The sequence below is a fragment of the Musca vetustissima genome, unplaced genomic scaffold, assembly GCF_032173495.1.
Source record: "Musca vetustissima isolate MV318-11 ecotype Yass unplaced genomic scaffold, APGP_CSIRO_Mvet_v1 utg4863, whole genome shotgun sequence".
NCBI classification, from domain to species: domain Eukaryota; kingdom Metazoa; phylum Arthropoda; class Insecta; order Diptera; family Muscidae; genus Musca; species Musca vetustissima.
Genome location: NW_026877816.1, coordinates 117,658 through 132,362, shown reverse-complemented (window position 1 = coordinate 132,362; position 14,705 = coordinate 117,658). Strand labels below are relative to the sequence as shown.

General features: G+C 39.7%; 1 protein-coding gene across 1 annotated transcript; it reads right to left on the bottom strand.

The window, feature by feature from the left end:
• Nucleotides 1-2,266: 2,266 nt before the first annotated feature.
• LOC133322485 (N-acetylneuraminate 9-O-acetyltransferase) lies at nucleotides 2,267-12,485 on the bottom strand. Its single transcript, XM_061531479.1, has 4 exons — nucleotides 12,224-12,485; nucleotides 12,038-12,134; nucleotides 5,050-5,838; nucleotides 2,267-3,746 (listed from the first exon to the last, which is right to left on the bottom strand). The coding sequence occupies exons 1-4, from the start codon at nucleotides 12,483-12,485 to the stop codon at nucleotides 2,267-2,269; spliced, it is 2,628 nt and encodes an 875-aa protein (XP_061387463.1).
• Between the last annotated feature and the right edge of the window lie 2,220 nt (nucleotides 12,486-14,705).

Below are 14,705 nucleotides of genomic sequence, written 5' to 3'. Positions count from 1 at the left end.
CTGGTATCTAATAGTAGCGGTGAAGAGGATACCCCTGAACCAATAGTAGATGACGGTATAGAGTGTACCACCTAGCCAAGATGAGGTCAGAATAGCAATCAATCGGCTGAAGAATAATAAAGCAGCAGGTGCCGACGGTTTTCAAGTCGAACTATTCAAAACTGGTGGTCACATGCTGGTAAGGAGCATGCACCAGCTGATTAGTACAATTTGGCTAGAGGAAAGCATGCCCAATGATTGGAACCTCAGCATCCTGTGTCCCGTGCACAAAAAAGGAGACAAGACGATATGTCGCATATAAAGTGCTATCCAGCGTACTGTGTGAACGACTGAAGCCAATGACCAATGACATTATTGGACCATACCAATGCGGCTTCATACCGGACAAATTCACCATTGACCAGATTTTCACTCTGCGCCAAATCCTGGAAAAGACCCACGAAAAACACGTGGTTCACGCAGAAGGGGAAGGCCACGAATAAGAGGGAAAGATCAAATGGAGGACAACATTGCCAAATATGATCTTTCAAACTGGAAAAACTGCGCAAAAGACCGACGCGCCTGGAAATCTTTTAAGCTCGGCTTATGGAACGAAACTTCTGTCACAAGCCACCTAAGTAAGTAAGTAGTCCTTGAAAAAATATTCTTTAAAAAATCCATGCCTATAGTGGTCCTTGAAAAAATATTCTTTAAAAAATCCACGCCTGTAATCACATTAAAAAAATATTCTTTAAAAAATTCCACGCCTATAGTAGAATCCGTGACTATATCTCAGAGATATGATGAGTTCCATAACTCATTATTAAAAAAAAAAAAAAAAACAAATAATAAAAAATCGAACTTACCTTTTTATTATCCATTGAATTTTCTTAACCCGCCTTCTATGGAATTTTAAAAAATTGAAAGTCCATGTATTTGTTCATTGTTGTTGTTTTTTGTTTTTATTATTGGTGATTTGATCTTTGAGCTTCTTCGTTCGGTATTGTGTATATATTTTCAAAATTTTGCATTTGTTTTATTATTGTTTGTTTGTTTGTTTTTATAAATTTTAATTTAATTAGTTGTTTATTTGTTTGTGCTTGAGCCAAGCTATAAATTAAAAAAAGAAAAAAATATATGTGAATGAAATAAACAAAAACAAAAATATTTTTTATGTTAATAAGTACGAAAATAAATAAGTGCGTATGTGTTACTAAGTTATTTTTTTGGAAAAAAAAACTAAATTAAACAAAAAAGTAAAACAAATACAGTCATATGTGGTAATAAGGAATTTGGATTCTTATACAATACATGCGGATCAGAATTCTATGGGAACAATTTTGTTGATGCCGTTGGAAATAAAAAAAATTATTTTTTTAGAATTAAAATCAGCACTGGAGTTACTAATAAATTCAATTTAATTGAGGTTTTGGCAATCATGGCTATACAAGTGTGGATGCTTTGACCTAGAAGCCACAATGATTACAAACGACTTTAAAAAGCGTTTCTACGGCAGAGATGTCTACGATCCGAAACGACCTCAGTCATACTCGGTCAACGCTTGTCACCTTAGCCCATTGTGGCCAGATTCGTAGAAATTTAATTCCTTATATTTCCAACAAGCTCTATCCAGTGCTTTGCAATTCTGACCCTTACCATCATTAAATAATGGTCATTCATTTCCAATCAGTTCCTTATAACCACTATAAAACTGTATTCCCTATAAAAATATAGAAAATAAATATATATATTTGTGTGTATGTTTGTGTTTCATTAAATGGACTAATAATAATTTAGCAGTTTAGAACTCTTACTACAAAACAAAATTATAGAATACTTAAAATTGACTTTTTAGGCTTAGTTTTCATTTCATATGTAGATTTGTTTTTTCTTTATAATTATAAATCGTTTCTAATAAACGTATGTAAGCAGTTTTGTTATTTAGTTATACTTATAGATTTCTTAGTTTTTTTATAAATTGTCTAGTTTAAGAGATGTGTATGTTTGTTGGATTTAATTTTTCTTTTTTGTATACTTATTATTTGTAATAATATTTATATTGTGTGTTTTTATCTAGCTGAAGAAAGGAAGAAGGAAAGAAAGAAAAAACAAATACTATTTTTATTGTGTGTGTGTGTAACCTCAACTCTTCTAAAAAAACCCCCCTAACTAACTTTTCCCTCAACTACTGCTAAAACTAATGGCGTAAAAATCCCCCTCTCAAACCTATTATCACCCCCACCCCACCCCAGCCTAACCATTTTCTTTTTTCTCTCTCGTTTTTCGTTCAAAACATACCATCGGAATGAGCTATGGGTATTAATAATATTAGAAATATTATAAAATTACGTGTTACTAATTTCCAGTCATTTGGTACTGCAAATGGCAGTAATATTTGTGTGATGCGATGTACTTCGTGTGAGGCACACACGAATATAAACGAGGTGATAATCATATTGAGTGTGGGAAAGCCGGGCAGCAGCACCAGCACACCATGGCGATCGGCTGCCAACCATATATGATATTGACAGATGAACAACTCCAATGATATGCGTCCGAACCAGGCGAAAAATGTTGAGTAGCGGGTACGCAATATACCCGATATATTACGTAGAATAATATAACCTATGATGGGTATAAAAACAATATACGAATGTATTTCCTCGCAATTTTGCTCGTTACGACAAAGGAATGAAAATGCCGTATAGAAACCCACACCCAACAACGCCAACAGTGTAACCGTTATCGAGGTACGTCGGGCAAATAAATTACCATGATTATTATCATCAAAAATGCTATATTTCTGAGCAATATGAAAACATGCGGCAAATATCATACCAAACATAACCGTATACCGATCCAATTTCCATTGATACCACCAATCATGGATGTCATCATCGGTGGTAACGAATAAAGCCTTCCAGGGCCTTGTAACAAATATTCGCTCGAAAAACACCTCCGACATAAAGAGTATGGTGACGACACTAAAACAACCTACAAATTTGCCAACTAAATACAGATAATGCAAGGGATTTGCCTCCACGGTACTGGCGGTGATGCGCGGCGGGATGGACAACAAAAAATATATAACACACATCCAAAACGATAGCAATGGCACAAAATAATAAAACTGATATGGACGATTCATACAAAAACACAGAATGACAGTCATAAAATTTAAACGGAACATCACCTGGAAAAATCGTACATATCCCGAATTACCCGTTTGCCACATATACGAGAAATGGGTATAGCCCGTATGGAACAGATAACCACTTAACAATAACTTAATATGCATGTGTATGGGTAGCACCCGATCAGCACCGGTCATATAATAAATAAGCACCACCAATAATATCCAACCCTTTAGCTCATCCGATTGATCACGATTGAGAACTTTGGTAAATCTTGAATCTTCGGTGAAGAAAAGACCCAAAGCGAAGACATAACCTACAGGTATCCAAAAACTAAATTCCGAATAGTATTTGTTTTCTTTCATAAAGAAATTTGTGCGATCACATAAATAAAAATAAGCCATAATAATACCCAACATGGCCAGGGCCACAATGGGTGTAGAGTAGTCGATACGTGTTAGACCCGTTGTTATTCCACCGGCTCCTCCATTGACGTTGTTAGGAGTCGGTGTTGTTGTTGTGTTTGGAGCTATATGAAGACCATGTCTTTCAGCTCGTAATGGTGTGTAGAGAGTATGTCCGCGTAAATGTAATAGCCAGCGTCGCAGAAATATGCCGCATACCAAAACAATGCTGGAAAAAATATAAAGAATACAAAAATCATTATAAACAGATCAAAATAATTTACTTAAAATAATTTAAAAAAGGCTTAGTTCGACTGGGCCGAAAATGCTGAAAATGGATCCATGAGGAAAATGGAGGCTAGAAAAAATATTTGTTTTCAGGGACCATATGAGACGTGGATTTATTTAAGAATATTTTTCAAGGCCCATTTGGAGGTGTGCATTTATTTAAGAATATTTTTTCAAGACCCATTTGGAGGCGAGGATTTATTTAAGAATATTTTTCATGGCCTATTTGGAGGCTTGAATTATTTTAAGAATATTTTTTAAGGTCCGTATGAGGCCTGGATTTATTTAAGAATATTTTTCAGGGATCATATGAAGATTTATTAAGAATTTTGTAGGGACCATTGGGGCATGGATTTATTTAAGAATACTTTTCAAGCGTCGTTGGAATCTTGGATTTATTTAAAAATATTTCTCATGGCACATTTGGAGGCTTGGATTTATTTAAAAATATTTCTCATGGCACATTTGGAGGCGTGGATTTATTTAAGAATAGTTTTCCAGGCCCATTTGGAGGCGTGGATTTATTTAGGAAAAGTTTTAAAGGACCATTTTAGGCTTGGATTTATTTAAGAATAGTTTTCAAGGCCCATTTGGAGGCTTGGATTTATTTAAGAATAGTATTCAAGGCCCATTTGGAGGCGTGGATTTATTTAAGAATAGTTTTCAAGGCCCATTTGGAGGCGTGGATTTATTAAAGAATAGTTTTCAAGGGCCAACTGAGGCGTGGATTTATTTAAGAATATTTTTCAAGGGCCAACTGAGGCGTAGATTTGAGGCGTGGATTTATTTAAGAATATTTTTCAAGGGCCAACTGAGGCGTGGATTTATTTAAGAATATTTTTCAAGGGCCAACTGAGGCGTGGATTTATTAAAGAATAGTTTTCAAGGGCCAACTGAGGCGTGGATTTATTTAAGAATATTTTTCAAGGGCCAACTGAGGCGTGGATTTATTTAAGAATATTTTTCAAGGCCCATTTGGAGGGGTGGATTTATTTAAGAAAAAATTTCAAGGACCATTTGGAGGCTTGGATTTATTTAAGAATAGATTTCAAGGACCATTTGGAGGCTTGGATTTATTTAAGAATAGATTTCAAGGACCATTTGGAGGCTTGGATTTATTTAAGAATAGATTTCAAGGCCCATTTGTAGGCGTGGATTTATTTTAGAATAGATTTCAAGGCCCATTTGTAGGCTTGGATTTATTTAAGAATATTTTTCAAAGATAAAAAAATCTCAATACTCACCACACACCAAAAACAGCATATGTAACTATCTGCAATACCGTATACGGTTCCGCACTGCTACAACAACTACCATCATTATAATTCATATTATCATTACAGTACATATTCAACAGCAGCTGGGTGTAGTGTTTCAAACCCAATGTACACAACTTATAACCATCTATGGCCGTATCTACCAGACCATTTGATATTTGCCATGCTGCCTCCCACACCGTCGCATCCGTATAACGAAATACACTTCGTGCTATACGATTCAGCCGATCGATATCTTCATTCTTAATCAATTTCCATGAATCGATTAATTTCTCCTCATTAACACGATCTTGTAATTTCCATAGGACCGTTGATTTTCCAGCTACCAATTGATCGAATGGCATTACAAGTCGTGTTAAATTCGTTTGATATTGTTTTAGCAAATCATCGGTTACGTTGCCTTTTAAAAAGTTACGATATGTAAAACCAACAATAAATACAGCTCTCACTTCTTTTGTATCTTGCAATTTGGATAGGGTCTCGAGTAAGCTATCTGAAACCTCATTGGCATAAATATAAGTGACACGCATTTTTAATTTACTATCATCGAATTCGGTATCACTTAGCGGTTGTTGTTCCTGTTCTTGTTCGTGTTGTTGCGGTGTTTGGTGTAGCTTTGAGTTGTTATCATCATCATTCGGATGCAGATGATTTATGAATTCTTTGTACACCTCATGAACGGAATAATCACCTATGAAAATGAAATGATTTTTATAGCCCCAAAATGCTAGATAACGTAAACATCGTCGGGTATCACTGCAAATAGAGAAACAGAAAAAATAAATAAACTATATTCTATTTTGAATACTTATTAAATTTTTAGTAGATGATAGGTAGCAATTTTGACTTTTTAGACAATAAGTAGAATAATATAAAGAATATTTGCATTCCATCTAAGCGGAATGAATATGCACCATGGCCTTATAGATTTTCTAAGGTAATATTTTTATCAATTAACAATGTATGGATTTCTTTGATAGAAGACCTCCTTGGAGTTTTCAAAAAAAATGATTCCAAGGACGCTATAATTTTATATCATTAGCATATGCTTTGGAAGTTGGTGTAGAAGACCTCTCCGTATTATTTCCTTCATTACATATGATTGTCAAAACAACATTTTCCAAAACATCCTGCTGCCATTCAAAATGACATACTCTGACAAATCTGAAGCTACCACATACTACTCATGATTGTTTAGGCAGCCGTTCGACATCTGGTGCTACGAATGACTATGTATGAATGCTATTCAGAACTTCCTAGTAGACATGTTGATCTAGAGATTCACGCTGGTACCGTTGGATCTCTCATTTTTATAGATAATAAAGATCTCCTCCAAGGTGTCTCGGTGGGGGAATCCTGTCTATAAAGCTGTGTCAGTAGTCATCCCGAAGATAACACACGAGCAGGTACATTTAGACATGCCGTTGGACAGATATGACTTTCACCTTCTCCTTTATTAGTTTTCAGGGTGGCATTCTGGCGTTTTAAATGTTTTATAAGGATTTCGACATATCAAAGGCCACCAAAAACGATTCTACTGCGCTGCCTGTGTTTGTGGTTCAGACCTCTTTTTATAGGTGTAAATACGGTGTGTGGATAACTGAGAATCTGCTTCTAATCCTTGGTGTCCTTGTCTGACTTCAGTTGTGGAGTCATAGGTTGAGTATAGCTCTTAAATGCTTAATTCTTCGATGTTTTGTATACCTTTGCTATAAAAATGAAATCTTCAACATCGTCATGGTGCTGTATAAACTGGCGGTTCAGTAACCTCTTTGCATCTGCCATCGTTACAATTTACTGGTTCCGATTATGTAGGTGCAGCTACTTTTTCCTCTTTAGTTCACATCGTCGCCTCGGCTGGGAATTTCGGTCATACTTCGGATATTCGTCCAGCAGGTATGTATATAGGGGGTGGCTTCTCGGAAATTCGTCTAATGGATTTGGCAGCTCTCAGATGCGATGATTGCTTACATCTCTGAAAACTTTCCAATCAGTTGAACCATGGTTCGGGAAAGTACGGCTTTCAGAGTTTATAAAAAACAGGTGACCTATTACCGGAAACGATGTTGGGGACGGGACCAAGTGGTGTAACAAAAAAGCAGGACTACCATATCCGCTTCTGATACGATGCATCCGAACAACATTATAATCAGCAGAACGCTGTAAACTGGTTCTTAGTGAGCTTTGTTTCCTGGATCGCAGCTCCCAAATTCATCTTCGACACTTACATTTGTGAATTTAGTCTGGCGAGGGGTGGCATTGTTCTTAAATTGCTTACTCAGACCATAGTAGCATCTGCTGGCCAACACTATCCTTCTTCGAATTTCAAAACTGATGTCATTAGTTCTATTTATGGCGGTACCGAGGTATATAAAATCTTTGACTTCCTCGAAGCAGTATTTGTACATCTGGTGTGACCTGGGGTAGCTACTTTAATCACCCCTTGAAATAGTGAGCTGATATGTGTTCATCTATAAGAACTATAAAAAATTGTGTTGAGGCGTCGTGTTAGTACCTACATTCGGAAAACCCCTCCTACTATGAAAAACGCAAAGAACCCCCTAATGTTGACGATCGTGGCAAATTTATATATAAATTTCGGAACTTCGTCGAGGGGTAAGGCAGGGAACTTAAGATCCCTATATCTCATGAAGTATAGAGTTTACGATGAAAATCATATATATGCGTGATCAGGGTGATTCCAATTGCCACTAACTTTATTTAAAAATTTGTAACTTATTTGCAGAGAAGTTTCCTTTGTAGAGGCCTTCTATAGTTAAAAGCCACCTTATAGGTGTTCATATGCGGCAATTGTTATATTCATACAATGTAATACAAAAAAATTGCACTCGGCACTATACACCTCTCAAATTGATATAAGTGTCGTACATACAAGAGTATAAGTGGCAATTGCATTACAATCATAAACTTAATGTCAATGACCCGATACATACATATATAAAGACAACATGTCGATAAAAGGCTAAAAAGCGCATTTAACACTTCACTCCCAAAAACAATAACAATAACAGCAGCAACAGCAACAAAGTGAACAACCAATCCCACGGCAGCGGGTTCTACGATACCGGATTGACCCGATTTATTTCGGCCAGCGGCTGCCAACCCAGTTATATATGTTTGTATTGTTTTTCTGTTTTGGGAGCAACATATCCCGGAATGCTTGCTCCGGATTCTTTTGGTCCGTGCCGGGATCGAACAAAACCCCGGACCGTGGTTCTGTTCGGTTTGCCAGAACATCATTCACCACAGGTCAGTGTCGGTGAGATGTAATGGGTGCAGGGAGTGGGTGCACTTCAGGAATTGTTCCGGGTTGGCCCGGTTACGAGATTACAGCGATAGGGATTACGTTGCCTCGTGCTGCGACAGCACAATCCCCAGTGAGTCTTCGTCTACGTCGTCGTCTTCTTCGTCGGAGTACGGAACTCCACCGCAGTCTCCTGAACAGCAATCAAGTATGCAGCACTTAACACCACACGTTGCTGTTCCCACCCCTGATAGTGCATCGTTTCTGCAATTTAATTGCAACGGTCTCCGAGGAAAAATAGATGAGATAGTGGATTTCATGAATCGGAAGAATATTTTGGTCGCGGCGGTGCAGGAAACCAAGCTCAATGAAAATTGTAGCCTACAGCGTTGTGATGGTTACAACGTTCTGAGGAAGGATCGCACCAGAAGTGGAGGTGGAGGCCTAGCATTCCTTATGCACCACTCTGTTCAATACAGGCCTATCTCGCTTGAGCTTGACTCTAGTGACCCATACATGGAATGTATGGGGGTAGCAGTTAAATGTGGTACTGCCGAGGTAGAGGTGCTTAACGTGTATATACCGCCGATTAACAGCTGTGAACCGCGTTATTTGCCCAACATTAGTTTTCTATTGGAGGGCAATAACCGCCTGGTGCTAGGGGACTTCAATGCCCACCATGAGTTGTGGCATTCCGTCCTAGGTAATGACCAGAGGGGATCAGTGCTGGCAGAGCAAATTGATAGCTCCACGTTTTGCACGGTAAATGAGGATGCCCCCACCAGAATAAGGGGAGAGTGTCACAGTTCGCCAGACATAACCATTGTGTCACCGGGTCTGATAAATGACGTCAGCTGGCAGCCCGTCATTTCTCTTGGATCAGACCATCTCCCCATAATCGTCTCCATCAGCAGACCGCCCGATTTCGTCATCTCTGAACGCCGCACTTTCCTTAACCATAGGAAAGCTAACTGGCAAGGTTTCAGAGAGTTCACCAACCAACGCTTCAGAGAACTTTCCATTCCTTCTGATGTACGGGTAGCAGAAAGGAAATTCCGAGGCATCATCACTGCTGCAGCTGCTAGATTTATACCTGCTGGTCGAATACCCGAGATGAGACCCAATTTCCCAGCAGAAGCAGTTGGTCTGGCAAACGAGCGTGATGAGCTCCGTCGATCTAACCCAGCAGATCCCAGGGTCAGGGAACTCACGTTGGAGGTCAGCAGATTAGTCGCGGAGCACAAGCGGAATAGATGGTTGGAGCACCTGAAGAGTTGCAACATTGGTACCGGAGTAAGTAAACTGTGGGCAACGGTTAAGTCGCTCTCGAACCCTGGTAAAAAGGATGATAGGACCTCAGTCACATTTAACGACGAAACTGTGACTGATCCGAAGAGATGCGCAGGTCATTTTAACCGACAGTTTGTCGAGCATCCCGAGAGCGACAGGGCGAAGAGAAGAGTACTTCGTCGTATAAGATCTCTTCCAGCCGAGGAGGTACCACCACAGTTTACGATGGGTGATGTTGCATATGTCATCCGTAACGCGAAGTCATCTAAAGCGTTGGGCCCAGATGGAATATCTATGTGTATGCTGAAGCAGCTGGATGAGCCGGGAGTCGAGTACTTGACCAACGTCCTCAACTTGTCGATAGCCACCCACGTCGTCCCCGAAGCCTGGACTATGGGCAGGGTGGTCCCGCTACTGAAGCCGGGCAAGGATGCCAGCAAAGGTGAATCGTACAGGCCGATTTCACTTTTGTCGCCAGTAGCGAAGACCCTTGAGGCTTTACTCCTCCCCAGCATTAGAGAAAGCTATCCAGTTGCGGATCATCAACATGGATTCCGTAAGCAACATAGTACAACAACAGCGTTGCACGCCATTTCCACGCATATAAGTAGAGGACTTAACCAGAACCGGCCGTGCGATAGAACAGTGTTGGTAGCGCTTGACCTATCAAAAGCCTTTGATACTGTCAGCCACGCCACGCTGTTTGAGGACATTGAGAACACTTCCCTCCGGCCGAGTTTGAAACGTTGGATAATCAACTATATGTGTGGACGCCAGTCGTACGTGGAGTTCCGGAACAAGAAGTCCAAACCCCGTAGAGTTAAACAGGGAGTTCCCCAAGGTGGAGTGATTTCTCCGGAACTGTTTAATCTCTACCTTTCCGGTATTCCACGCCCTCCGGACGGCATAGAAATCGTTACGTATGCAGATGATTGTACGATTATGGCGTCGGGTCCCATTGTTGAAGACATATGTGTGAGGTTGAACGCATATCTCATCGATTTAGCAGCTTTCTTCAAAGCGAGGAATATGAAAATATCCGCCTCGAAGTCGTCAGCCACACTTTTCACCACATGGACTGCGGAGATGAGAATGCCGTTGAATGTGCAGGTCGAGGGGCATACAATTCCGACCACCAACTACCCCAAAATACTCGGGGTCACATTTGACAGCATGTTCAAATCGTCCGCGCATACCACAGCTATCTGCGATAAGCTGAAAAGTAGGAACAAGGTCCTCAAGTCGCTTGCCGGCAGCACTTGGGGCGCAGATAAGGAAACCTTGTTGACCTCTTACAAAGCGATAGGTCGGTCTGTGGCTAGCTATGCGGTTCCAGTGTGGTCTGCGAATTCCAGAAATGCGAAATATTCTGACCTGTCAGAATGCCGCCCTGAGGACAGCGACAGGGTGCCTCCTCATGACACCAGTGGACCATCTTCATGAGGAGACGAAGATCCTTCCCGTACGTCAGCATAGCAATATGCTTTCGTTGCAGTACCTGCTTGGGTGTTTCAGGGACGATCATCCCAACCATTACATGGTGGATAGGACTCCCCCGCCCAGGCGTGTCAGGAAGGATCTGCATGATCTAGAGAGGGAGGTCCAACGATACAAAAGGGAGCCTCTAGATCAAGTTGCCTATCGAGCGGGTCTGAATGGCATTCATACAGATGCAGTAGCCGCAGCGCTGAACGGTTACAAAGTGAATGCCGTCCTCGGAGCTCACCCCCCACCCATAGCAGCTGAAGAACGTCAGCTGCCTAGACAAACCAGAGTAGTTTTGGCTCAATTACGTTCTGGATGGTGCAGTCGGCTCAATTCGTATTGGGCACGGATTGATGACCAGGTGCTAAATGTCTGCCCAGCATGTGGTACAGGCCCTCATACCACACTGCACTTGTTCAATTGCCCAGCCAAACCTACTCACCTTACTCCGGAAGATTTGTGGCTACAGCCAGTGGAGGTAGCTGCATTCCTAAATCTGGAGACAGAACCGGAGGAAACTTAACAGGAAACATTCAATACATATAAACTGCTACAACAACAACAAAGTGAACAACAATTGTTCACATTGTGGGGTAATTAGTGGAACATCATCACTCCATACATAATTTGCTTCTTGCTACTAATTATTATTCATGCCGGTCGGTACATTTTCGGGTTTGCTTTTTGGAAGGGTATGTGTCTGTCTGTCTTATCAGTGAACGCAAACATTGTAATCCCCCTTTCCGAAAAAACAAATAAATCACGCACACAACATTATTTCATCATATATGAATCACAGAACACTAGATATGAGAATAATAAATAAAAAACAGACCTTGGTTAGACAAAATGGAAAAAAATCACAAAAATAAGGCAGCTAATAATCATAAGAAGACACTATGGTCCTGTACTTACGTCTGACTATACTTGTGTACCATACAACCATAGGGCTGCCATTCATTGTCACCTTTGAATCTTCCCTTTGATAGGAGCCACTGGCAGGAATCACTTCCTGCAACAAGACATAAATACAACAACACCAAAAAATTATTATCACACAAATTGCATTCGACAAATTGCCGTCGGCTTTTCGGCACCCACCATATTGCCAATTGAGTATGCCATGATAAACAATAAAGCCCAAGACCATACACAGGGCCAACTTCTTGAAATTATTCGAATTTAATTGTTGTATAAAATATTCGGCTTTGGAATTACTGCTACTGGTTGTGGGAGCTAGTTCTGGACCGCCAATACCAACACCGATAACATCGCCAACGATGTCGCCGCCACCAACACCACCGCCATCCGCACCAATTGCAGCATCATTCTGCAGATGATTTAATTCGAGCTCTTCACTCATTGCCAGCGGCGTATATTGATGCATTGGAATTCCTTTTGCGTTTTCTTTGCTGTGGCGTTTCTTGTCGAAATTAAAGCATTTTATTGCGAGTTTTCTACGTTACGTTCTATTGCCGAATATTTAAAAAATGGTGAAAAAAATAAATTTTGAAAATTTTGTTTTGTCTGCTGCGCTCTTCTGGCTTGTGAAAAAATTTCTTTCGTTTTTTGTTGTTTGCCCAAGCTGTTCCCGTCGACCACCCTTCACCCCACCGCCTGTTTTGTTTACGAAGTGCTAGGCAAAGGCATAATGTCAAATTAACGTGCAATAGGGTTGCCGTGTAGTTAGGAAATACTGGTTACCATGGGGATAAATAATTGCTTGTGAAAAACAGCTGTTTGAGATTACAAAAGTGTGAAAGTGGATAATTCAGTTCGTCTTCGGACGGCTCACAAGAAAGACACATTTTAAAGAGTTAATCACGCCTACGGGCTTATAAAAATTACAAATTGGCGTTGTGTTAAACTTTCGCTTAACTTGTCACGTTTTTTATCTACCGAACTAAACCAAAAATAGTTTATTATCGAATACAAATTTGAGCGAAAATTACGTTTTTAGACGGTATCTATATATGGTGTATGGTCCTATACCTTCTATTTTAATAGAAAGTTGACTAGCTGGAGAAGGACCCGCCTTCAGTATTTTAAAATATAAAAAATGGTCTGTTCCCGTACTGCAAGAATCTACTCTATTTTACTATTTTCTTCGATACCATAAAGGAAAATTCTTTATCGTAGTGAAAAGTAGTAGATTCTTGTAGTACGGGAACAGACCAAAAATTGGAAAATTTTGGAGGGGAAATGTTGACAGTCTCACTCTCAGAGTACAAAATAATTCGAAAAGTTCGGGAACGGAAATCTAGTAAATATTTCAAAATTAGATGACTTTACTTCAAAATCAAAAAAAAAAAACAGCCAATCAGAAGTTAGCATTCCTGTTTACCATTTTTACTCGGCCAAAATTTTCAATTAAAAACTCTCCAAAGAGAACGCCATTTTGTTTTATGCTCTCTTAAATTTGGTTTTTACCATTTTATTGTTTTACCATTTTTGTGGGTTCAGGGGCGGCAAAAATTTTAAAAGCAGTAGATTCGTTTAGGTTTTGGAACGGAACTCATACTATACTACGGTGCATGGGACAATAAATAGGTAGTCCATTTAGCGCAGCTGATGTCTGGATTAACTGTCAAAGTGCGTAATTTCTACTTGCATTCGATGCGAGACAAAAACAAAGGTTTTTGTTGTGATACATCACCTTATTATTGCATCATGCACCGTGGAACCAATATATTTTTCATAGAGAACTGTACAGTGTACACTCTCTATGTAAAAACTCGCGTGCCAAAACACCCGAACTAGGGGAAACATCGGCTGAGGACCCACTCAACCCCCCTGTCACTATATTACGTCCCTAGGAGAAAAAAGGCGGAAGTGAAGCTTTGGCAGCCACATTACTATGTCAAGGATTTAGACACGAAGAACTTATCACTGACTCCATATCAGACTATGGGAAATGTTTTACTGGATTGATTCCTGGTTCAGCGAGGTCTCTATGTTACAGCGATTTGAGATTTTGGAGACAAAATAGGCTCATTTAAGGTCGAATCCTCGCATTGCTATAGTACCGGGTTATTGGTAACTTGGTTGTCAACTTTCCTGTCGAGAGGACTTTACGTCACATCCCCATAGACATTTTTTACATGTTCTGGCTATGGGTTTCTAGTTCTAAATAACTCTGTTTGTTTTAACACATTGGGTAAGCGACAAGCAGCACTATAAAGGTACAAGGAACTGTTAGGCGAATTACAAAGGTACATTGGACTAGCGAAGAACTGGAAATCATATATAAATAGTCCAGTGAGTGAAAAAGTGATATTTTCGACGTTTAGACTCAACTCTAACTCGAGTTTCAATCGCCCAGACGTCAAATGGACTCCCCGAAACCGAGATACCAACAAATTTCTATGTGTTACCTCTCGGTCGCTTTCATCCAACCGCTAGCCCGTAGATTGGTAGTTGGAACATAAGATCTCTGTTTAGATGACCCAGATGTAATCGTAAAAATTATAAATCTCATATATAGAGTCATTAGCAGTCATTTTTAAACTAAATCAAGCACGGAAATGTGTACTATCGGTAAACATTAAAAAAATTGAAAAAACATAACCTCACATAAAATGAT